Source organism: Hakea prostrata, chromosome 7 (assembly GCF_041222555.1).
Source record: "Hakea prostrata isolate BN-2017 chromosome 7, UWA_Hpros_2, whole genome shotgun sequence".
NCBI lineage: Eukaryota > Viridiplantae > Streptophyta > Magnoliopsida > Proteales > Proteaceae > Hakea > Hakea prostrata.
The window spans coordinates 40,031,428-40,057,400 of record NC_142606.1 but is presented as its reverse complement, the minus strand read 5'-3'; the positions used below and the strand labels follow the sequence as shown (position 1 = coordinate 40,057,400).

General features: G+C 39.0%; 1 protein-coding gene across 1 annotated transcript; it reads right to left on the bottom strand.

Annotated features, from left to right (window-relative positions):
• Window positions 1–962: 962 nt before the first annotated feature.
• LOC149011133 (stress response protein) lies at window positions 963–25,400 on the bottom strand. Its single transcript, XM_089161020.1, has 5 exons — window positions 24,966–25,400; window positions 13,858–13,959; window positions 3,450–3,591; window positions 3,322–3,368; window positions 963–1,864 (listed from the first exon to the last, which is right to left on the bottom strand). The coding sequence occupies exons 1-5, from the start codon at window positions 25,050–25,052 to the stop codon at window positions 1,646–1,648; spliced, it is 597 nt and encodes a 198-aa protein (XP_089017146.1). The 5' UTR covers window positions 25,053–25,400; the 3' UTR covers window positions 963–1,645.
• Window positions 25,401–25,973: the final 573 nt, after the last annotated feature.

Sequence of the window (25,973 nt, the reverse complement as noted above, 5' to 3'; positions counted from 1 at the left end):
GAAATTTGGGGGAAAAAAATTTCATGAACCAGCTGGTCTAGCTGGGTTGAACCAGGTTTCGAGGTTTTGACATAATTTCAACAGTTTCGATCAAAACTTGGGGTTTTTTTTTTTTTTTCATTTTTCTCTTAGTTTTTCGGTTTGAGGTTCCCAAAATGGGAAATTTCTGTGGAAATTTTGTAAGTTTCTATTGAATTTTGTTCTATGCATATACCATCACTTTTCAATGAGAGGTTACAAATATTAAAAGATATTTGCCTTACATGGACATGCCCCGCCCATGGATATGTAAAGTTAAATGTGATGATGCTATAGACAAAGTTGTGGTGGAATCAGACTGTGAGGTATTGATCAAACTCATTAATTCAAAAAACTCAAAAACTCAACACCCCCATTTGACATTTGTCCCATTATAGCCGACATTACATATCTTTGTTCCTCACTGAAGGAATGTTTTTTCTTTTACGTTCCTAGGATGGTTAACTTTGTTGCAAACCACCTAGCAAAGAGGGTCCTGTCAGTTTTGACTAACTCAATGGCCTATATCACTCCTTGGTTACCATCTCTTTGTAATTCTGTACATCGGCTCAGTCATCTCAATAAAGTGATTTTTGCTAGCCGGAAAAAAAAAACGCAAGATCAATTCTCGTGTAAATTCGTTTTACAAGTCTTTATGTTGGAAGACCATTCTTGATTTGGAAATGCATTTGATAAACTCATCCTGAAATATTACCGTTGGCATTTGATAAACTCATTCTAGGATTTTTTTTTTTTTTTTTTTAAATTTACAAAACATGTTACATCTGGTCGAGTCATAAACTTCAACAGTTCGGGCCTGATGGAGTCGTGAAGACTTCAACAAATTTGTTTTTGGCAACTAAGTAATTTCTTCATAGTGTAGTGATAGCTTAACAGCAAGTTGTAGACATCAATAGTTCAGACTTTGTGAAGTAATATTTTTATTCCCACGAACAAAAATCCATCCATTTATTCTCACATTTACTCGCTAGTTCCAGAAATATTTTTCACTTGCCCAGCTCTCTGATCTAAAACTTGACATGCAAGCAAATATTTCAGCACCATCCATTCTGTGAACATGGATCCTTCAGCAGGTGTACTCGGTCACAAAAACCAAAGCATTTTCATATAACCCAAAAGCTAATTGCATCAACCTGTTTCTTGAGATCAGTATTGAATGTCCAACAAGTAGAGAAGATAGTGGCTCAAAAATCCCTTCCTCAGCTGCAGCATGGCACTACATTAGAATGCCCTGTAAAGTACTGTTAAAGAGGCCTACCTCCTGTACTACAAACTAGTAAACGAGAAATTCTGGCAAAAAGAACATGGAAAAAATGACTTAGAATGTTAAGTTTTAAAAGCATCTACCTACATCACTACTAAGACATCTTAATGTTGTACAGACACTGTTTAATCCTCAATTAAGGTTTGTTGGAGACTCAACAATTACTTGTAAAAGAGAATCTGCTCAAAATATATAGAAGAAATAAAATATCAGCACATAATGGATGCTAACCGAAAACGAAGAATTTGATATTCAATTCCCACAAAGGAAAAAACAAGTAAAGGAAGAATCTATCCACCAAGTACAAAAGGAGGAATTATGAAAATAAAAGCATCAGTTTTATCAGCTCTTGACATTTCCAAAGAATCTAGAGAGTGGCAAAGGGCCATTACTCTCCTCGCTATCACTTCCAATATGTTTTCTCCTTGATTTGTGCTTCCTTTCCTTTCCTTTACGCTTTGACCTTGATTTTGATCTCTTTGTCTCTCTTTCATCATCTTCACTGCTAGAATCTGAGGATGAACTGCTGTCACTAGATTCCGAAGATCTCCTCTTTGAATGCTGCAATCATAGTTCGATCAGACCAAAGCCAATGATTGGAAAATAAGTTACAGCAAAGACCAACCAATAATATATTCCATTTCATACTTTTCTAGCCATTGTCACATTGGTCTCATACCGCTCCGAACCAATTCCACTCAAAAGCAACTGAACATGAACAAACAGTGGGAGGCAAAAACTAGCTTGCATGTGCATAAAAGGAAACAGCAGACAGACCATTGAAAAAGCATACAGTCATTCAGAAGCCACAACAAAAGCATGCAATTTATCATTATCAAGGAACCCCATGATACAGGTAACATCCATAATGGAGTTCCCTTTACATGGATACATTTAATCACCATAAAAGGGAACTTCAAGAATATAAAATAATAACTAAGGGATATGTAAGACTGCAAGAAAATCAGTTATTCAGCAAGGATCAAGAACTCGATCTGAAGGCCCATCTTGCCAACAAAAAAAGACTTGGATTGAGATCTCACCAAGTTATTAGAATTTTTTTACCCCAACTTGAGGGGTATTAGGGGTCATTGGGGCTGAAAGTTGTTATTCAGCCTATTTCAGCCCTTCTAAACACTTTGTATATCTCAAATAAAATAATATAAATGTGACTTCCATGTTGGACCCCAGTACGCTGAAGAAAAACCTTAAAATGGCTTAGTGTACACATCATATACAAGTACATTAATGCTCAAAAGTTCAAAATTCAAACAAGTCTAATACATTATACATGCTCATAGTGCAAACGATAATCCAATCATCAAAGTTACAACTCAAGAGTCGGGACTCGAGACCCTATGTGCTAAGCAAATTGTCTCTTGTCGCATCATCTCATGTCGCTGAACAGAAAAAGAAGAAATCTAGAGAGAGCTCTGACCGGTATAAAAGAAGATCTAAAATGACATGTTTGAAGGGAGAGCAGTGAACATAAAACTAAGACACAATGGGGTTGGCTGAGACTAGTATGTCTAGAATAGCCAGGTGGTTTCACTTTGACGGAGTTAAATGGAACTCGTATTGACTATTTATTTAGAGACATAATTGAGGCACCTAGCTTAGTATTACAAGAGCTAGAAAAGCAATTTTCACTCACATAGTGCAACACAGAGTTGATACCACTTCTTTATACCTCTCTTCCTTGGAAGTTCTCTCTCATGGATACTTTCTAGTCCTTTCAACCCATTAAGCAATAAGACATGAGTTACTCTTGTTGCCTTTGCATGAAGACAGTTTCTCATCCCATATCAACATACCATATTAATAAGAGGAGACTGTTACCATGTGTAGGTGTCAAGGTATCACAGTGATTTGTCAGTTTAAGCCACAGCTGGAGGAATTTGGAATTAAGGTGCTCCATAAGCAGAAAACAAAATGAAATAAACAAAATAGTCTTCAAGCAACATTGTATGTGTGCAGCACAGGATAGCATGACTATAAAATTTTACCATGGAACATACCTTTCGCTTTTTGCTGCTTCTTGTTTTGTTATCCCTATCCTTCTTGTCTGCACGGATGAATCTCAATCAGAACAGAAACTAGTAAACTTCTGAAAGCCAGATTAAAATTTTATAATTTTTCCACTAACCTTTTTTATGACTAGACTTGGTGCTGGAATGGTTTCTACCCTGAGCAAGCTTGCTCGCTCTTTCAGCGTCCAATTGAGCCCTGTACTCTCTCATCATTCTACCTTTATCTGCTTCCAACTCCCCTTTCTTTATTTCATCTTCCTAATAGTTACAATAAAATAACATCTTAGAGCCTTGAGCATCAGAATGAATAAAAGAACAAAGAAAATCTAGTATGCAAGCAGCAGACATCAAAAAAAGATAGAAAGCATTTGGAAATACCAAATATGTTAGTGAAGCACTAGGTGATTCAGGCCGACAAAAACTTGATTAGAGTGGCAGATGTGGTTGTCCTGCAAGGCTACAATTACTTTCATGCTCATCATCAGTTGAGAGATACTGAAGTCACTTCCAATCATTTCACTTGGTTTCAGCCCCATTCAAAACTTATTCTTATATACAATGCACAATGTATGGTTAGGGGACAATGCACATTTTCATACTTTTTTATTGCTAGGCAATACAGATGACAATTCGAAGGAGCATACTGCACTTCAGATTCATATAATATTGCTTAGACAGCTAGAGCATTAGATATTGGAGTTCAACTGCTTCAGTGTAGCAGTTAAACACAATATGATTATGGTTGGTTTTCTACTTTTCCTATTTGGGATACTTAGGTTATATATAGACATCCCATAGATTGGCAAGATGCTCCAATCAATACTTGGGTTATATGAAGACATCCTGGATGAAACAAAAGATACGGAATATTTTAGGGTTTCAGGAATAGATCTTAGGTAGGTTTTGAAGATATTGAATGAGGGTTCTTGGATCGTAAGAAATCTTTCTCAATTCTCTTTTTCTTTTTTTTTTTTTTAACCTTCTGTTTTCTCATTGCTGCAAGTCAGAAAGAGGAAGAGAGGGAGCCAAGAAGTAAAGAAGAGGAGAGGGCATGCCACAGGGGTTGGGGGTGTTGGGGAATGGGTTCAGAAGAGTCACAGGAGGTGGGGGAGGGTTCCTAGGGGGGCTGCAATGGAAGGGTATGGGGTTTCCTAGGCTGTGCAAGAAAGGTAAGGTGCAGGGGAGGGCTGCAATGGAGGTAGCAGGCTGGGGAAATGGCTGGTGGTGTTGAACTTACTTGGGGAAGCTTCTGTTTAAGGAGATGATTGCCGGATCTTTGAAGAAGGTTACTGCAATTGAAGGTATAAACTAAGAATCCCACTATGGGCCTCCCAAGAGAACCACGACTTGTTTCTCACAAGAATTCCTCAATCTTTATTCCATGCAAACCGATTTTATAATGGAAGTAATGGCTTATTTATAGCCTTACATCAAGAAAGAAAGAATTTGACTCTTAACTAGGAAATTGACTTAGACTCAACTAGGACTAGAAACTGAATCAACTAGTCCATGACACTAGAACCCAAACAACTTACTCAAACTAGAACTTCAGAATAGAATTGGACACAGAAAAATAATACAAAATTCTGAAAATAAATAATCAACTAATTTGGGCTGGAAAATAACAAAATTGCCCCTGTAGGGCTTTGGCCAGCCCTAGGCAGGTGCGCCATCTTGGTGGGTCTTAGGGCCCAAAGCAGGGTTTCGGCCAGGTGGAGGGCCCTTGTTCGCATCAATCAGTCTTTGCAATAGAATTGCAAGCCATATGTAGAGGGATTCAAATTTGCATTCATGAAGGGTATCTGGAGGTATCCATCAGATCTGATTGTAAATTGCCATTGGATATTCTTAATGGGGCTATCCAAGGGCCTTGGAAATGCCAAGATATGGAAGGGAGCATTTTGCAAGAGGCTGCTTTGCTAACAGAGGTGGAGTTTAGGCATGTGTGGCGGGAACAGCACCAGCCAGCAGTTACATGACAAGCGTTTAACCAATGCAACAACTAGAGTGGTGGGATCCTAGTGACTTCCATAGAGAGCTAGTTGATCTGATTCAAACAGATGCAGCAATACATGTTTGTTACTTTATTTTCCGATTTGGAATATTGATTTGGAGGGAATGAACTTCTTATCTGGGTTCTCCTTACCCCTCTTTCTAAAGGGGTTCTAGGAGGATGCCTTCTTTGTAAATTTTCTCTTTTTCTATGGTTTCAAGTATCTCTATACTAATGAAGTAGTGTATGCTATTTATTTTTGTATAGAATGACCTTGTTCCACAAAGTTCATAAAAACTATAAAATCATCATGGTGGTCGTTGCCTATGACCTATTTTCTTCATGTCATCAGAATTGTAATAGGTCTTGGTGTCTCTTATTTGCTAATAAATTTGTAATTCATAAATGACCCAGACCTCCCCCTATCTTCTTGAGAATTACACAAACCTCCCATGTTTTACTCAAACCTCCACTACTTTTCAAACTTCATTGCACCAAACCTAAAAAAGGATGGGGATGTAGGATTTTTTTTTTTTTTTTTTTTGGGGGGGGGGGGGGGGTTCATCTTGGGGAGGGGAGTGGAGAAATGGGGCAGAGACGGTATCAATGGGGCATCGCCATTGATACCGTCTTTTCCCTTTCTAGTCTTCTCTCTCACCAGTTCTCTCCATAGAATGCGTCGAAGAAGATCATCACAACTATAGATTTTCAGTGATTGGATGAGTACAAGCTCGAGTAAAGATTAGATTCGCTGGATAAGTTTTGGGTTGACAAATTAGGGATTTTATGAGAAATGGCCGGTATTAGAGACATATATTGATTTTGTGCCTCTTCTTTCTCTCTCTCTCTCTCTAGTTCTCTCATCTTCATGCCCTATCTTCCTTCTCTCCATTCTCTCTTCCCTCTCTGGCGTTGCTTTCGTCGTAGCCCCTCTCTTCTCTTTATATCACGTGTCTCTTTTCTTTCTCACTCTATCTCTCTCATTCTCTCTCTTGTTACCTCACCTCCCTCCTAGGGATGTTTCTATTACATCTCCATTCCCTCTCTTCCCTCCCTATGTTTTCTTCTGTCTCTTCCTTCCCTCACTCTCTCTCGTCTTGTCTCTATCATTCTCTTCTCACTCCCTCTTCCCTCTCGTCCTATCTCTCTCGTTCTCTCTCACTCCCTCTCTTCCATCTCACTCTAAACTTAGGATGGTTAGGAGCCAGAGCAAGAGTGTCCCTCAAGTAGGGATGTATGACTGTTCCAGCTCTCTCTTCTCTCCCTCCACCAGCCATTCTTGGCTCCCACTTTCTTCCTATATCTTCCTTTTTTTCTTGCTTCTTTCTTGCCATGTTGGGAGCTGTCTCGTGTCCTCCATCCCTTTCCCTGCCAACTCTATGCTTTGCCCTAGTCTCCCCACTATTGTTGTTGACATTGATCAATGTGAAGCTCTTAAGTCAACTCCACTAAAGACCCTACTTGGGATGAAGACTCTGCGCAAATGCAACCTCTTCGTCAATATGGAAGCATCTAATTCAAGAAATTCCTTTAATTTGATGCTTTACCACTGAAATCTTTTTTGAGTCATAAAGACAAGGATTAGAGAGGGTTCTAGGTTTGGCTTGTTGAGCTTGGCCTTGTCTTTTTGTCCATTATCGCCTAGTGTTATGTACTTGATCTTTCTCATAGTATGTCGTAGGTTTATTGTAAATCTTGGTGTTGCATGTTGAACCCTTATGGTTCTCTTTTGTATTCCCCTCCCCCTTCTTTCCTTTGGTATGAATTTTCATCACAAAAAAAAAAAAAAAAAAAAAAAAAAAACAAAAACAAAAAAACTACTTGCCAGTTAGTAATTTAAGTAAGGTAATGGATAAATTTGAAAAGCAATTACTTTTATCGACCATAGGGTTAAAGTAACCTATTGACCCCTTTGGTAAGTTACTCTTTTGCCCCAATGAAATGTTAACTTAATTTATGTCTCTAATACCTTCCATGTCTTATAAAATCCCTAATTTGTCATCCCAAATCTTATCCTACAAATCTAATCATTAGTCTAACTTGCATTCACCCAATCACTGAAAATCTATAGCTGTCATGATCTTCTTTAAGGCATTCTATAGAGATACCCTTCACAGCCTAAGGCAAAACCACCACAAGTGAAACTATGAAAGGGCGAAATGCAAGCTTCAGATCTTTCGACTTCAGCAGGCAGCAATCTATGAGCTTCTAATGAGGGACAAATAGAGAAGAAAGAAGGTTAGAGAAGACAGGGGACAGTAGGGAAAATCTGAGAAAAATCAGACTTGAAGAAGAGGAAGGAGAATAACACTCAAAAGAAGAAGAGAAGGGGGAAGAGAGAGGGGCTGCCCATGCATGAAGCTTCAATTCATTTTTTTTCTATTCATCAAAACACTTTTTTTTATAGCAATATAAGGGCCTATTTATAGCTCGGCTTAAGCTTTACAAAAACTAGAAACTTTAGTAGACTAAAAATAGAAACTAATATCCTAGTAAGTAGTAACTAGTGACAATAGAATCTAATGGAAATACAAACTAATTAAAATTAGAAACTACTAGGCTTTATATTTCAGCCACATACATAAAAAACTAAAACAGAAACTAAATTAAGGTCCTAAATCTCCCAAGAATAAAATCTTCATGTAATCTGATCTTAGAACCCACAAATCCTCTATGTAACATTCCCGATATGCCAAATAATGGGTTGTGATACTGTTCACGTGAACAGTGTTGTTTTGGCCACTTTTTGGCCTTCTAAAAGCCCATCTGAACTGAATGGGTTGGCTTGAGCTGACCTAGTCCATTGCTGGTAAACTTGGTCCTGGTTCGATGCTGGTTGTCCTGCATCAATTTCTCTCTCTTGAAAAGCTCGTCCTCAAGTTTTAGTGAAATAGGAACTAATGTTGAATGGTTGTTTTTTTTTTTTCCAAGGTGTGTGGAATGAAGAGAGGTAAGGTATGCAAAAATGATATTAATCCCAGTGGCCGTGAATAGGTGGAAAACAGGATGGGGAGGAAGATCACAGAAAGAAAAAGAAATTGAGAAGACAAATTAGAGAGAGAAGAAGAATTAGTGAGGAAGACAAAACATAAGAAGAAGGAAATTAGCAAGGAAGACAAATCCAGAGTAAGCTTGATAGAGTGAAGAGTCCAATAGAAAGAGAGAATTAACCCAAGCTTTACTTTGATACCAATTAATGAGGGACGAGATAGAGAAGAAAGAAGGTTAAAGAAGATAGGCACAAGAAGCGGAAATCTGAAAAGAATCAGACATAAACAAGGGGAAGGAGAATAACACTCATAAGAAGGGGAGAATAGAAGAAGAAGAGGAGAAAATGAGAGAAGGGGGGCCCAAATGCATAAAGCTTCAACTTTTTTTTTTTTATTGCCATGTAAGGGACTATCTATAACTTGGCTAAAGCTCTAAAAGAAATAGAAACTTTAATAGACTACAAATATAAACTAATATCCTAGTAATTAGTGACAACATTATCTTATGAAAATCAAAACTAATTAAAGTTAGAAATTATTAGGCTTTTACATGCATAAATAACTAAAATAGAAACTACCAAAATAGAAACTAAATTAAGGTTCTAAACCTCCCAAGAATAAAATCTGCATGTAATCTCATCTTGGGCCCCATAAATCCTCTATATAACAATCCCAATATGCCAAATAATGGGCTGTGACCCTATTCACGTGAACAGTATTTTGCCCTCTTTTTGGCATTCAAAAGACCATCTGAACTGAATGAGCTGGCTTGAGCTGGCCCGGTCCTTTGCTGGTTCACTTGGTCCTAGTTCTGTCATACACCAGCTTCACATCCTCCACAAATACCTCTTGACAGATTATCCAAAAACAAAGATAAACAGAGACCTTCACAAATAAAGGAAGGGGAATCCACTGAAAAAGAAAAGTTCAATGTGGACTCTGGGAAGGAGAATCCCCTCACAATAAAGTAAAGAAAAACTAAATAGATAAATTAAAGGGACCAAAATAAAACACTCAAATGCAAATAGCATTTAGCATTGAAGGAATCGGATAGATGAGAGAAGCCAACAATGTGAAAGATGAGGAATTGGCACTCCTCATTTCTTTCCCAATTTCTCTTCCTTCTCTTCTCATGCAAAAACATTATGGGGCTCTGCTTTCCAAATTTCCAAAATCTTCCTCCATATATACTTCTTCAAGGTCAACAGAAAGTTGTTCATCTATGTAGTCGCACAAAATTCTCATTTCTCTTCTTACCCTTTTACAAGGTCAGAGGAATCATCCATCAGCTGGCAAAATCTACATAGAAATTGTCCAACTCTGCAAAGCCTCTCATAGCCATCTACAAGAGAGGATTTAAAGCTTTCAACAGTCTTGCTTAAATTCTCAAAACTGCAGAGCTTTATGATTTTATAAACTATACTTTCCTCCTTTTTCAATGAGGAGATGGGACACCCAATAAGCCCTACAATCCTTTTTGAGTGTAGCTGGTGCATCCACCATTTCATTGTACCTGAGAAATAGCATGATTCGAGGTTTTCCAAAGCTTGCCTATTAAAATCCTCTTCATATAGCACCGTGGAAGTATGATACACGCATCACAACCCTCTTTGTTACTTCAGTTACTCCTTTAATCAATCATCTTGGCACAAAATAAGGAACTCTTAAAATCATCAAATCACCCAGAAGGAGTCTACCAAAAGAAGCGATCCATCTTTGTTGCAAACCCCAAGCGACTTACCTTGAGACCCCACGACAATTATTTGGAATATTGCCCAGGAAATTTAAAGATACATATTTAAAATTGGTGGACTGTGAACTAACGTTTATAAGAAACATGAACCAACAGTATAACAAGTAGGGACCTTAACCCACTGACTATAAACAATCATGAACCAAAGTTATGAGGGGAACGCCACAAGTAGAAGACTTACTAAGTTCAATAAAAGAAATTCTTTAAGAAAAGAACGTAAAAGGAGGCCTCACAATTTATAATCATCAAACTTGTGTTACAATAGTGAGCCCACCACCTTCATTTATAGACTCATTTGTCACATTTAAAAAAAAAAGGGTCAAATTTCAAACAGCTACTTGTGTTGACCAAAATAGCAAAGATTTGACTTTATTTAGGTCCACCAAAACAACAACTAATCTTTAATCTTCAATTTATTCACGAGAAACCCCATCAATGAGTTGAATTAAATTAAGTAAGCTCTGGTCATCGTTTGGGCCCATCATCTCCAGACTTGAACAAGACTGGATTTCTTGAACGAGCTAATGAATTATTTCTTCAAATTTCTTGTCCCGTGCTCTTGTAATTGGTCCAATTGGAAAAAGCAACGAAATCCCATGACACTTGATAGTGTTCATTTTTTGTCCCATTTTCTTCCAAATTAGGAAATACAAGCTCTCTTCCCCCAACCCCATAATGATGTGAATCAAGTGACACGGGATTTGTTGCTTTTTCCAATTGGACCAATTACAAGAGAACGGACAATAAATTTAAAGAAACAATTCACGGGCTCGTTCAGGAAATCCAATCAGGTTCAAGTTCAGAGATGGTGGGCCCAAAAAATGACCATAAGTTACTTAATTTAATTCTAGTCATTGATGGGGTTCCTCAAGAATAATATTGACGATTAAAGACTAGTTGCAATTTTGGTGGGACTTGAATAAAGTCAAGTCATCACTATTTTGGTTAGGACAAATTAATGTTTCCTATTTGAAATTTTATCGTTATTTGACTGTTAATCTCTATAATTTGACCTTTCTTTTCTTTTCTTTTTTTATACGACAAATGAGTCTATAAATAAAGATAATGGGCTCACTGTTGTCAACAAGTTTGATGATAATAAATTGTGAGGGTTTCCTCTTAGGTTCTTTTCTTAAAGAATTTCTTTTATTGAACTTATCAAGTCCTCGACTTGTTGGGTTCCCCTCACCCATACCTTTGGTTCATGACTCTTTATAATCATTAAGTCAAGGTTCCCTCTTGTTATACTGTTGGTTCACGTTTCTTATAAACGTTGGGTCACAGTCCATCTATCTCAAATTTGTATTTTTAACTTTCCTGGGCAATACAACAACAATAAGCCTTTTTCCAACTAAATGGGGTTGGCTACATGGATTCTTGCCCTCCAATCACTTTTGTCTGAGGCCATGCTAGATATCAAGCCTAAGCTATGCATATCCTTTCTCACCAATTCTCTTAAGGTTATCTTAGGTCTGCCCCTAGCTCTCCTAGTTACTTCAACTTGGATTATATCACATCTCTGTACAAGGGCATTTATAGGCCTATGTTGAACGTGATTGTGCCACCTCAAACGACTTTCTCTCAGCTTATCACTTATAGAAGAAGCAACTCCCAGACCAACTCTAATATGATCATTTCTTATCTTATCCTTCCTAGTTTTGTCACTCATCCATCTTAACATCCTCATTTCTGCTACACTGAGTTTATCTACATGATTCTTTTTAACAGCCCAACACTCTGTATCATACATCATAGCTACTCGAACGACTATCCTATAGAATTTTTCTTTAAGCTTTAATGAAATACATCAATCACACAAGACCCCGAACACACCTCTCCACTTCATGGGCAGAAGGAAAAGAGGCTCCTAGCTAAAGGTAGCTTGTCTCGCCCAGGAGGTGGGAACAATTGAGAACAAAGTGGCGAACGGGTGCGTAACATGTGGGAATCTGCCGAACAGTTCGGGCCAAATCCTGAAGAAAGCTAAAAAGCGCTGTTTGATGAGCCTGCGTAGTATTAGGTAGTTGGTCAGGTAAAGGCTGACCAAGCCAATGATGCTTAGCTGGTCTTTTCGGATGATCAGCCACACTGGGACTGAGACACAGCCCGGACTCCCACGGGGGGCAGCAGTGGGGAATTGTAATTTATTTTATTCCAAATCAAAGGTAAGAAATCATTTGAAAAGTAGATTCCAATCGAAAAGAATCTAAGGGGTGAATGGTTATATAGGTGTTACGTATTATCATTTGTAACATTAAATTAATTAAAAAAGAAAAAGAAAAAACGAGATTAAAATCTCGATATCGAGCCCTAACCCCTAACCTCTTGCCTCTCGCCTCTTTGCTCTCTGCTCTCTGCTCTCTGCTCTCTGCTCTCTGCTACTCTCCATGACTCCATCTGCTACTCTCTTCGTCTCCGACTCCAACACCGACCACCAGTGACACCGGCGACACTAGTGACACCGGCAATAGCCAGCGTCATCACCGGCAACAGCCAGCGTCACCGGCGACAACCATCTGGAGATTCTGGACTCTGATTTTTGTTTTTCATCAACCAAAACTCTACCGTATCTCAGTTGCAGGCTTGCAACGGCCAACCTCCGGTGGTAACAACCTCCAGAGCAGCAGTGTGCCATCGTGCGACTCTCTTTCTTCTTCTTTCTTCTGCAACTGATCATTATTTTTTTTCCCAAATTCATTTTGTTCACCGTGCGACCCATTGTTGCGGTTGCAGGCTTGCAGGGAGTCAGTGACCAAGTTGCAGCAGCTTTTGGTCACTCTGGTCACCATCTCAGGCGATGGTAAGTCGCCGGAATACTTTTTTTTTTTTCCTTATGCAACTGATCATTAATTTTTTTCGACCACCTTATTGACTTTGCCTGAGGAGAGTGTCACCACAAGCCCTTCATTTCCGCCAGGACGCCTAGGTGACGCCTTGACAACTATGGAGTCAATGTCACCAACACAATCACTTTCAAATTTTGAAATGACCCCCAGGTCTCCCAATTGGAGTGTGGACCTTGGTGCAATGGTAAGGTTGCTCCAATGTGACCAAGTAGTCATGCGGTCAAATCTGGAACAGCCTCTCTGCAAAAGCAGGGATAAGGCTGCATACATTATGACCCTCCCTAGGCCCCACTGTGGCTGGAGCCCCATGTATTGTGTAAGCCCTTTTTCCCCCTCACATCCACCATTTGCATCGTTCACCTCCAAGGTAGACAAAAGATTCAGTATAACAACACAGCTGATAAAAAGAGTAATCAATCAATCCTGGAAAACCTGTTCAAAACAATGAGTATCCATACTCATAATATTCTACATTTCATTTCTTACTTTCTAATGTCCAATTCTATAAGGCAACTCATAGTAAAATTCATCAGCTATCTATGCAGAATTAAGGCACATCACAGTCACAAATATGACATTTCACATGCATTACATGAGTTTAGATTTGTTTCAAAAATGCCTCTGAACCATATTCTATTAGTGGTTGAAACATCCTCAGGAAGGAGATACATCCTTTGAGCAATGTCAGAGAGCCATTCCTTAACTAGAAGTCTAGAACACTTATATTTATACAACTAGGATAGCACAAAAAAAGAAGCCTGGTTTTCAGCATCTCTTATCAATGAAAAGCACTACTGATAAGAACAAATTGATGAATGGCCATTCTGTGTACCTATGAAAGTGTGGTATGACTGTTCCAGCACCAATGCAAAAATGTCGGGTTGATGACAAATAGAGAGTAACAAGTGCAAATAGCAGCAATTTTTTTCACATAACAGTTACCTTTTGTTTCTTTTTGAACTCTTCCCACGTAATTGTATGTGAAGTTTTGAGGCTGGCCAAACGAGCAGCATGCCACTCTGGCGAATGAAAAGAACCATCCACCTGAGAGTCTCCTCATCAGAAAATATTCAAGAAAGAAAACTATCTAACAAATGACTACATTCCACCACCCAATCAAATATAGTCAAGGAAACCATCTAAAACCAAGTTCACAATTTTCAGTCAAGCATAAAAGAACTCAGTATCAATCTGGGAAGCATAGGGATGATAAACTTGTTATCGCATATAACTGAGGAAAATCAAGAGGCCTTCACATCCCCCCCCCCCAATTATAGCTTGCAATATTTAATTTGGAAGGACAAACCAAAGGTACTACAACAACACTATTCAAACCCAAATATGCTATATCCCCCATTGATTGATTACCGACACCCTTAATACTTACTGGCTATCAATGAACTTAATTCAACCATTCCACTAACTCAAACAAAAGTGAGTTTATTTAAGACACAAAAATACCAACTGAGTTTCACAACATAAAATGTAATTCCTATCATGACAACTTTATCCAAAGGACACACACACACAAAAGGAACTGTTAGAAGCATTATAGATGACAATGCATATGGAATTGTTTCAGAAACATTCAAATAGAAAGATGCAGTCATTGATACAATCAGATCTTTTTTAATTTCAAAGTATACAAAAAAAACTAAAATAAAGAAGAACATTTTTAATGATTGAACAATAGTACCGTACATCTTTTTCCAAACATCAAGGTGTCAATGATCGGTATCCCCAGCATGCTGAGTGGGTGGATTAAGAAATGTCTCGGAGATTTATCATACAGACTGAAAATTTACATGGAAATTAAGTAATGCATGTACATGCAAAATACTGTTATGAAGCATAATACAGCCTAAGTAAAGCAGTAACTAGATCTGATAATTGGATGTTAGGTGGTCAAACCCAATCTTTAACACATGGCAGATCTGTAAAGGCCTAAGTTGTGGTAAATGGTTAAGTTATGCTGTCTAAATTGACAAATAATCAATCCAGGCCCTGCCCTTTCTACTCAACAGTTTAATTTTTCATATAATTTCTCCATGAGGCACATTACATGGTCAGTGCACAGAAGCTTCCTTGGTGACAAGACCACCAAGAACATTTATCTAACTACAAAAGAGGACAACGTGAGAAGCATAGTGTGCCAAAGCGATCCAAGGCATTTTAGGGCAATTAAAGCGTTAGACGGTAAGGCACCTGCTAAGACAGTGTTGAGGCAAGCAGTAATTTAAGTGTGCATGCTCTTGCCCCTTCTTTACTAGCATAAATACACCATAGCTGTGAAACTTCTTATTCTTTTGGAATTTTATTTCTGAACTATTTTTATTGGATTCAAATTGGGGATATTTTCTTTTCTATGAATAGTATCTTAAGTAAATGAAATATCAAGTATAAAAATAGTTTCTTATATGATATTTGGCATAATTAAATGCCATTTTTTAATGTAGAACAAGGGTTGAATCAGACCAGTTTCCATCGGTTCAAATGGGCCAAGTCAAGCTAGTCAATAGGCCAAAACACTGTTCACGTGAAAAGTACCACACCCCTTCCTTTGGATCTAAATTAGAATATTATTACAAGATATGATGGGTCCCACTTGCATCTACTGCTTTGGATGTCTGAAGACTTCATTAGATTTTACATTTTATTTACTTTCTGTTTTAGTTGTTTCCTAAGTTTCTAAAAGTTATGATGTGAACCAGAATTCAGCCCCTGGCCAAATCCCTAGAGGGGCCCCAAGGCCACTCCAAACTGGCACACCTAGGGCTGGTGGTCCATCCCAGCCTAACTAGTTGCTTATTTTTATTTTCAGAATTTTCTTTCTAATTCTCAGAGGATCTCGGTCAATTAGAAGTCCAATTTGAGTTAAAAGATAAGCTCTTGAGTCTTTGGGATTCTTCTTCAAAAATAAGTCTCCTATCAGTCTTCATTCACAAGAAGAGTTGATGTATCTACAGGTTGGAACCGCTCCCCAACCCAGCCCAAGCCCAACTGTGAGCCAAGGAGGCCGAATCCATCCCAAGGGTAGAATGGTCAATTCCAACCACTGGATTGAGCTATATTGAAGACCAAATTCCAATAGTTTAGTTTATTTCTAAGAGAGTCATAGAGTTGTAAAGCAGTGTTTCCTTTTAAGAAGTCCCATTTTAAGGATAACTTAAATTAGGAAGCTTTTATTTCCTTTTGGAGGCCAGTTTGTCCTTTATCTAATTAGTATTAGTGAACTCAGATCCAAGGGCTGAGATTGCGTAGTAATTAAATACCTTGTGAGAGTCCAATTTAAGTTGTGGTGGGGTCCTAGCAATTAGGGAAACCCAATAGGAGTCCGCGTCTTTGTTTAGGCTATAAACAGCCTTTCTAGTGTAAGTTTTTTCTTAGGGTAGATTGAATGAAAAAGAGTTTTGAGAATACAAACTGGTAAAGTAGTGGGGATACTGGAAGGAGAACCTGCGGCTGGTTTAGTGTTTTGTTTCTTCAACTTCAAGACTTTCATTTCTTGTTCACAAGCATTCCACTGAAGTTCCTGCAATTCATCTTTAACCAAGTACAGCCCCTTTCCCCATCATTCCACCCCCTTTCCAAACCCTAGAAGCCATTCCCCTTCTCCTATTTCTTCCCACGTTTTCAGCTACCCCCCCCCGCCCAAAAAAAAAAAAAAAAAAGGATTCCCTCATCCCAGCCCCCTTCCCCTCATGTTACACCTAGAGTTCCCCTAAACGCATCGCAAGTCATTCCCCACCCCTTCCCTTAACTTCAGCCCTTTTCCAAACCTCCGCTAGCCCTTTTTGTTTTTCCCCATCATCTTATTCTTCCAGCGGCAGCAGGTCCTATTCCTTCTAGCAGATCATCACTCCCCAGTGCCTTAGACTCCCAAACCCCTTTTCTAGAATCGCACCAAGCTTACGATTACATTCCCCACGCCCTCAGCCCCTTTAAACCATAATACCCTAATCTGAAAATTTTCTGCAACTTATCTTCTTCACAAAAAAGTTTCAGAAAATTTGAATTTCCAGATTTTTCTAGAACTTAACCTATTTTTGTCCTAGTCCAGACGTATCTTAACCCTTATTAGTATCCTTGAACTACCAAATCAGCAACCCTAGACCAACTACCAGCCCTAGCCAAAAACCCTAAACCTTCCAATTAGCTGCTGAAACTTGTATACAAGGTCCTGAAAGTGAACCCTAATTCTGGGATTACAACAAGAGTTCCCTTAGTATTTCAGTCTTGGGAGGAATGATCTTTAAATATTTATTTGGACGGTTGATATTATTTCTACGGGGATCCTAATCTATAAAAAAAAACCACTTAGGATTAGTCTTTTAGTAGGCTATAACTACCCTATTCTTTCTTTGTAATTCCTTAAGTCTAATTATTTGAACAAGAATTATTTGAGTTAGAGATCGTGGTTCCTGTTGAGAGGGTCACAGAAGAGTTGAGAATAAAGATTCTTCTTCAAAGATCAACAACCACAATCTGTCTAGCACTCTTATTCCATAATTTCCAAGCAAGCTTACAAGTAAACAACCCCCAGCCCCCTTTCCCTCTCTTCACTACCATCACAGGCCCTCCCCTCCCCTCCCCTTCCCCTTTAATTGCAGCAACCCCAGCACCTTCTGCCACCTCCCCAAACACCCGCAGGACCCTCCTCTACCCTCCTCCGTTCCGCGTAACCCTAGGACCCCTCTCCCTGCTGTCGCACCTCAGCAGTAGCCCTCCCAGGCCCCCACAACACCCCTAACCCCTTCGCCTACCCCCTACAACTCCCCCTAGCCCATCCCCCACCACTCCCTACCCTACGGCACCATCCACCCCCTGTACCCCCTTCGGCCCTCTCACTCTTTCTCCTCTTCCTTGCAGCAAACCAGAAACAGAAAACAGAAAAGAAGAGAAAGAAAGAAGAAAGAAAAGGGAGGGGGAAAAAAAGGAATGAAAGAAAGAACGAACAAATAGAAAACAAGAAGAAAAGCAAGGAAGAAATAGAAGAGATTCTTCCCCTTTCAAAGATCCAACCCATAACCGTCCCTGGATCTTCCCTAAAACCTCCCCAAGTGGCCACAGCCAACCACGGAGCCCCTTTCCATCCTTCCTAGTGTCATTCTGGACATCCCACTACCCGGTAAAGGATCCATCTTGGGTTTGATAAAACCCTAAGATTTCCATTACATCCCATTTAGTCTTATAAAACAGATCTTACCCTAAACCCTACCTATAACAAATTTAACCATACTATCCATTCTATCCTGATTTGCTAATTAATTTATGAAAGATTCTGGGCAAACCCTAAATTTTAGGAATTCATCTCAGAAATCCTAACCCTTAAATTGGATTTACAACAAGTTAGTTTCTATTTTTAGCATTCAAGCATGTGGCTCATTGGTAAAGCTTAGATTCTAATTCTTAAATCTAGTAAGTATCTATTTGTGTTATTGCTGAGAATATAGCTAGCTAAGCAAAATCTAGTAGTTTCTATATTCTATGTTAACTTGGAGAGCTAGTATTAGCACTCCATCAATATGTAATAGGCTATTCTCAGCTCACACATTTTGTGAACTGATTAATGAAGCTTTTGCTTTGAGTCATCCCCTTGACTCTTTGCTTGAGTTATAAGGTGAGGACCTTGTTGTTGAGAGCTAAGCACCTAGGGCAGGAGCCTTGCTGTCAAGAGCTAAATCCACCTATCCTCATTCTTTATTCTCTTGTCTCTTTGTTTCTATTCTGTTATTCCTAGCTCTCTGATTTGTGGATTTAACTGGGGCTAAGACATCCTTGATCTTAGCTTTACATTAGACTTTGGTCTGATATTAAACTAGTGCAACATGACCTACATTAAGGTGGCAACCGCTGAGGCCCCTATAAATCAGCCTGGACGCCTAAGCGGTGCCTTGGCTATGCCTTAACAACTACAGTGAGGAGTAACATGGATGAGGCCCACTCCATCTTTTCACTGACACAGTGACACTGCCGTTGCTGCTACAGCCAAGCAAGTCCTCTTCCATCCTCTGCTGCCAGGCAGCAGAAAAGGTGACAGAGGTGGCAGCAGTTGCTGCTTCTGGCTACTGCTGCTGCTGGTCGAGTCAGTGGCACCTTCCACTGCTGCCAAGTTGTGGCTAGTGTTGATACTGCTGTGACAATGGCAGTGCCTGTAGCTGCAAGCTGTAGTCATTCACTCATTGCTGCTAAAGGCATCTTCATGTGTAATGATCGGTCTTAATTCGCACAGTCTCATCTCGACATGTTTCAATCTAAATCCCCATACTTGTTTTCCCACATCGTCCCATATTGCACAGTACCATATAGAAAGGCCAAATCTCCACACACATATTGGGACTTCATAACATCATAAAATTATTATTTCAAAGACACACACAGGTTTAACATGCAAACACAGAACTGAAAGTTCAACAAAGCAGCTCTCGATAATCTACAAATGGTGACGCAGATAGGTAGGCTGAACAAAAGGGTTCAGAAAACTCACCCCTAGACAGGATCACAAATAACCCTAACACCAGAGATTAGTTGATATACTGTAGAAGTCTATGCCAGCCATCTGGATGAGGCTTCAATTGTGGCCAGGAAATAGCAGTCCGATGATATAATCCAAAACCATATTTGAGCTTCAAAAGTATATAGAAAGGTTGGAAAAGTTTGTAGCAAAGAAAAGAGAAAGATAAGTAAAGAGGGGAATCTATTTCTACACTTGGATTAGACGAGGGAGTTGGGGGGAAATCGTTAATAAGGGAAGTTGGGGATTGTCTCAATCCAGCTAACAACCAATTTGCTGGGAGTTAAACAAAGGAAAGACTGCTGAATTGGGGTACACAAAATGCTGAGGCTTCAAATTAAGAAACTTCAAACCCTAACTTTTGACCTGCAAGAGCTGCTTTGGATTATCAAGAGGATGCCCTTCTACCATAATGCAGATAAAAGCATGGTCCAACCTTCCAAACTAACACCACTAAGTTTTATAGCTTGCATTGTCACATGTTTCCTCAACCAAGACAATGTATAATTACTAACTTGTGCTCCGTTCATTAGTAATGATAGAAAATATAGGGTATGAAATGGGTAACAAAATTTGACACACAGATTTAAAGGGTTGCACAGTCTTTCAACCTAGCTAACATTTAATGGCTTATACAACTGATGTATGATGCAAAATATTTGGCAATTAAGAAGAATCATAAAAATAAGAAAATTTTACATTTGGATCACTTTAGTGAAGGCTAAAATCTTGTTGGGTCCCTTTCATGGAAAACCTTATTTCTAAGTCCATAGCCAACTAGCACCATTTGAGAGGTGTTAAGTTTGCTCGTGAAATGACCAAAATACTCCTCCAGCCACACCCAGCCACCCTGCCAGAAATCACCCCCCCCCCCCACTAGCCCCACCCTACAGGAAATCACCCACCACAAAAATTTAAAAAGAAATAGCTTTTTTTTCCCTCCCGTGGAGGGAATGTTGAAGAGTTGCAGAGACCTAGAGTTTGGTGATTGGCGAACCATGAGAAAGCAATGGCCTGAATTTTTAATTTTTTTTTTTTGGGTTGGAGGGGGGGTTGATTTCCAGCAGCGAGAAGATGGGGAGTGTTGATTTTCTCCTTTTCTTATTGTTTGTTGTTCTGATCTCTCTACTTCAGCAATGGCATCTGCAGATGTTGAGTTCAGATGCTTTATTGGTGGCGTCACTTGGGTGACTGATGATATTTCTTTACACAAAGCTTTCAGTCAATACAGCGATATTGTTGAATCTAAGGTCCACCTTCACCCTTCTAACATTAACAAAGACAATTGGAGATGATGAAGGTGATTTCAGGGTTTAGAGGAGCAACCGAAAGGTGCTGAAATCTCTGCAACTCAAAGAAGACAAAAGTAATCTCAATCATCTTGCTAAGCGATATAGATTAGATTTTAAGTTTTGTCAAATTTAAATAGCTCATAAATATCTTAGATTTCTTTTTATCACATTTGAAGACCTACTAATCATTCTTCTCTTGCAGAAACTGAAAGTATGATTTCTGGTGAGGTCTTAAACAATACATCTGAGACTCACCTAGTGAAGGAGAATTCTGCGGTGGATTCAGGGGTCACCACTCGCCTTGAATCTTCTTGGCTTTGTGACTTCCCATGATGAGCAATCAATGAGGAATGCCATTGAAGGGATGAGCAGTGAGTATGTTGATGGCAGAAATATTACTGTCAACCAGAGCAGGGGTGATGGCAGTGGCTATGGTGGAGGCCGGGGTGGTTATGGTCCTATGGACGCCATGAAGATGGTGGAGGATACAGCCGTGGTGGCGGCAGAGGTGGGTACAGCCATGGGGGTGTTGTGGTTGCAGAACTAGGGTAACTAAGATGTTATTAGGACCGGTAATGGTGGTTCTTTCTTTTAAAAAAAAATAATAATAATTTGTGGTGGATGATTTGCAGGCACGTTGGGGCTGGTGGTGGGCGATTTAGGATAGAGTGGCTGGGTGTGGATGGAAGGAGTATTTTGGTTATTTCACGAACAAACTTTACATGTCTCAAACAGTTTTGGTTGGCTCTAGATTCTGGACCTAGACATAAGGTTTCCCATGAAAGGGACCCAACAAGATTTTAGCCTTCACTAAAGGGACCCAGACATAAAATTTTCTAAAAATAAACTCCAACACAAATGAGAATGTGGAGATGGATGAGTGGAAAAATTAGAAGGATAAAGTAAAAAAATTATCATACTAGAGCTAGTAACAAAGTAGCTCCAATACACGGTAAACTATATAGAAGTCATTTAAGGTGGCATGGTCATGTTCAGTGGAGGTCTTTGGATGTTCCAATACTTAGTAATAATCTGGTTCAGAGTGAAGAGCAGAATGACCATGTCCTAAGAAGAAGCGGTGAGGAAATACATTGTAGCTTTAAGCCTTGCATTTAGCATGAACTCAATAGAATTGATTGGAGGGCAAGATCCATGTATCTGACCACACTTAGTTGGGATAAGACTGAAGTTCTTGTCACTGCTGCTGCTGTTGTTATTACTGTTGACCAATTGAAGACATGAAGACCCAAGAACAGTTTTCAGTTAGAAAGAAAAAATATGACAATCACACTTCATAAACAGATTTAGACGGTCAAATTCCTACTTCATCCACAGATCTAGCAAGTAGTTAACCAGTCCTTCCTGATTTACAAGAAATGCTAGATCACCATGATGCAAGTCCACTACCAAATTGGGCTTATTTTCCTAGGAATAATCCCAGGGTTTGTTCAAATAGGTGTTGGACTTTAATCCCATGAGTTTACTCAACTTAATGGGCTTAAAACAGGGCTACCAAGAGTGAGTACGAAATTATTACTACACTCAGATTTATTTTTTCCCCTTCTTTCCCTAAAGCTTTTAGTTAATTCAACTGAATCACTGTTCATTTTGGTTCAATTGGGTTTATTAGTTGGTTCACTTTAAGTTGTCATCAGGCAATTTGATTAGTAATAAGACTTAAAAGTAGTACATATTTAGGACCCTCACATACTCCGACAATTTGGTTAGCAGAGTTGTGCTATGTTTTGGCTTGATTAGCTAAAGTGGGTGCAATGTCTTAGCTAGTTAGTTTTCCTTTTTTAAGTTAGGACTTGTACTAGGATGTTAAGCCCCTTAAATATATCCTGATCGTGGAAAGGATAGAGCAGACCAGTCTAAAATAATTTGCTTTTGCTACTACTGAGCTGCCAACTCCTCCTCTCCCACATGATGCCATCTTCTTTGCTTAGCTTTTCAAGTCTAAGCTGTGATTGCTTAGCATTTAGAGTCGAAGCTGCTGGGATTGGTTGGACCAGTCGACTCCTAGTCACCGAGAAGTCCAGGAGGTCCTAACATTCATTCAGCTCTATATTCCCTCCAAGAAACTAGAACCTGCAACTCTAACTTCAAGCCGTGGTAACAAAAAGAAATCCTTCATAAAGAACAGCAACCCCTCAATAGACCCATAGATGGGAACTCATGAGATATTGGTGAGACCAAGAATCCACGAGATCTCAACATCACACTATTTTAAAAAGGCAAGATGAGATTAATGACGAATTAAAGGCTACCCTAACTCATGAGATGTCTTAGCAAACTCAAGATCTCAACTCTGTTTGACCAGTTTTTGAAGCAACTCAACACATATCAGGACCAGAACACAATCAAGGTTCCTACATTTTGCTACTCAGAGCTCAATTCTTTAAGATTCTGGTTGATTTTTGCCAAGAAATTTGTCAGAATTGCTCCTATAAATGACTGCAGCTACATATAGAACCAATTTAGCCTACTTTCAAGCACATCCAAGAGAATGTAATCTGAACATTTCTAATGTTTATTAAAGTTATTGTATGCGAAACACATAATTTGATCACTCTTTGTGACTAAATTATGTGTGAAATATGGTAATTTAGAAATAGTTAAAACCTAAAAACTAAGGTCAAAAATCAGATACTACTCCACACTTTTTTTCCATAAATTTGATTATGTCATTGTGTTCAAAAGTCCTAAAATAGGCTATTTTTACCAAAGCTTCAACCCCATACCCCTCAAAATCCCCTCAGAATAGGCCAAAAATGCACAAACTCGCCAAGATCTTGCCCCAGCTTGGTTGAGATGCCCATTTGAGATGCCAAGAAAGTTGGCATAGAGTTTGAGTTCATGAACTATGACTAGAAGCCTCCAACACCCCCACCCCAGAAAGAAACCCAACAAGTAAAATGAAAGAAACTCATTTCCCACCATAGCCTTGAACTTGCTTTGAAACTTTAAGTTCCAGCTAGCCCTAAGTTTTATTGAAACCTTATCTTTGAGAACCTTAATTCCATCCATCAGTTTCTAAACAAACTTGGTCCCGAACCTTGGCCCCAACCCTCTTAGTACTCTATCCTAACCTCCATCCTTAATTCCTATAGTAAAACAAAAATCTGAAAACTTTCCAGAACTTGAAACCTGGACCTTTATTCTAACATAATCAAACTGGTTCTTGCTAAGATCCTCCCAACCGGTCCTTGGTTCTTGCAAGCATTCAATGATGTGATCAACCACCAGATATCTAAGACTAATTTTTCCAATTTCTCAGGGACAAAGACTGGTGCATAAACATCAACTTAACAGGCATACCACCCAAAGCACCTAAGTGTGACTGAGACACCAACGGATGGATGGAAAGCTTGTCTTCAACCCAGAAGCCATCTTTATCTCCTCAATTCTACAACTTCAAATGGTTGTTGCATTCATCTCTGCAGTGAACAGAACTTCCAAGGCATTGAACTACTTGCAGCCATAAAATACTTGCCCTCATCACCAACATTAAATCCTTAACTCTTGAAACATTTCACCTTAGAAGACCCTCCTTCAAAATTAGCAGGGGAAAAGGTCTGTCTAAGAGAAGGAATTATTAAAAGGGGAACAAAAAATGAAGAAAGAAAAAAGAACCAATACCCAGCAGGGCATTAAATTTTTCTCTCAATCACGGATCTCCCTTTTGTCCTGTATCCCCTCAGGGAAGTCTGCATATGGTAGTGAATTCCATGATCCATCAGACCAATTGAAAGCATACCAGTAAAACTTTCATTTCACAGGCCAATTTCTTACTGATAGCAATTATTAGATAAGGGTCCTCATTTCTAACACCTGGCTTTATTCGCAAAAATTGACGAATGGAACTTCCAGTCACTGCTGAGTGGAGCTTTCTCAATTTGAACAATAGTATTCTGAGTAGTAGATTGGCGGCACCTAGGAACTTCAGTTTTAAATTGGATACATAAATAACTCGACGTACAAAATGCAGAGAGTATCATACAAAAGAGTTTCTTCTGCAAATTAACACGAAAGTCCCGGGAGGTATACATAAACACGGCCCAGAAAGCACTGAAAACCATGACTGATCCACCACAACCCACTACCCCTTTCAAACAGCAGACAAGAAAAAGGGCAAGAAAACAAACACGCAACTAGATTTCTGTGCAAATAACAAATAAGCTTATAGAAAGATTGAATAAGCAAAAAAAATTCAAAATGAGTTGGTATGGAAGGATGCAAACCATGCCGTCTTCCATCTCCTCCGGCCCAGCCGAACTCGAACCCAACCTCGCTTTTTGCATAGCTTTGTAAGCTTGATTCTTCCCCATTATGAAAGAAACCAGATGAGAAGAAACGAGTAAAAGGGAAAAGAACACAGGAAAATAACAATTGCAGGTGTTTACGGGTTGAGGAATTTGAGCGAGTTTGATTTGGGTTCGTTTATTCGGCAGATTTCAAAACACCCATTAACAAATTGAGCCAATTAATGGGCTGAAAACCCATTAATATGACTACAGAAGGGTTGCAACTAAAAATTTCCACACGACGGGGACGAGTGAAGAATGGAGAATGAAGGCGGAAGTTGGATATCTGTACTTCGGAGAGAGAAACTGGGGGTTTTGTACCGCTCAAATAATTTTTTTTCTTTTTTAGTAGTCAATATTAGAAAGAAAGAGAGAAAGAGGACAACGTTGGGCGATTTTGCTTCAGTCCAGCGCTTTAAATGTGCTGGACGGTTAAGCGAACCGTTCGATCGCGCCAAATGAATCCTAGCCATTGCTTGTGGTAGAAGGGTTGAGTGAGCAAACCGGCCTGGGTTGCCCTCAACAAACCGAACCAGAGCTTCTTGACCAGACGAACCGAGTTATACTGAAACTTTTTCCACGGGAACGCGGAATTACGATCCACCCGCTGTATGAAACTGTTTCACCACGTGACAACATTACTTTACATCATGGTAAAAACTTTAAGGGAAACTCAAGTTTTGAACTAGTGAAAATGAAAATTTTAGGTGGAAACTTAAAAATTTTCAAATAAATTGAAGATTTTTTCGTACAAGTTTTGATAGGTTTTAGAGAGTATTTTGGGGTGAAATTCTGTATTTAAGCTAATTAGAGTACAAAAAATACATTGGTTATATTTTGCTAAAAAAAATCAATGTAGATATGTCAGTCAATGTAAATAACATCAACGTAGATATGTCAAGTTGTTTTGTTTTATTTTTCTTTTTTTCTTTTTTTTTTTTTTTT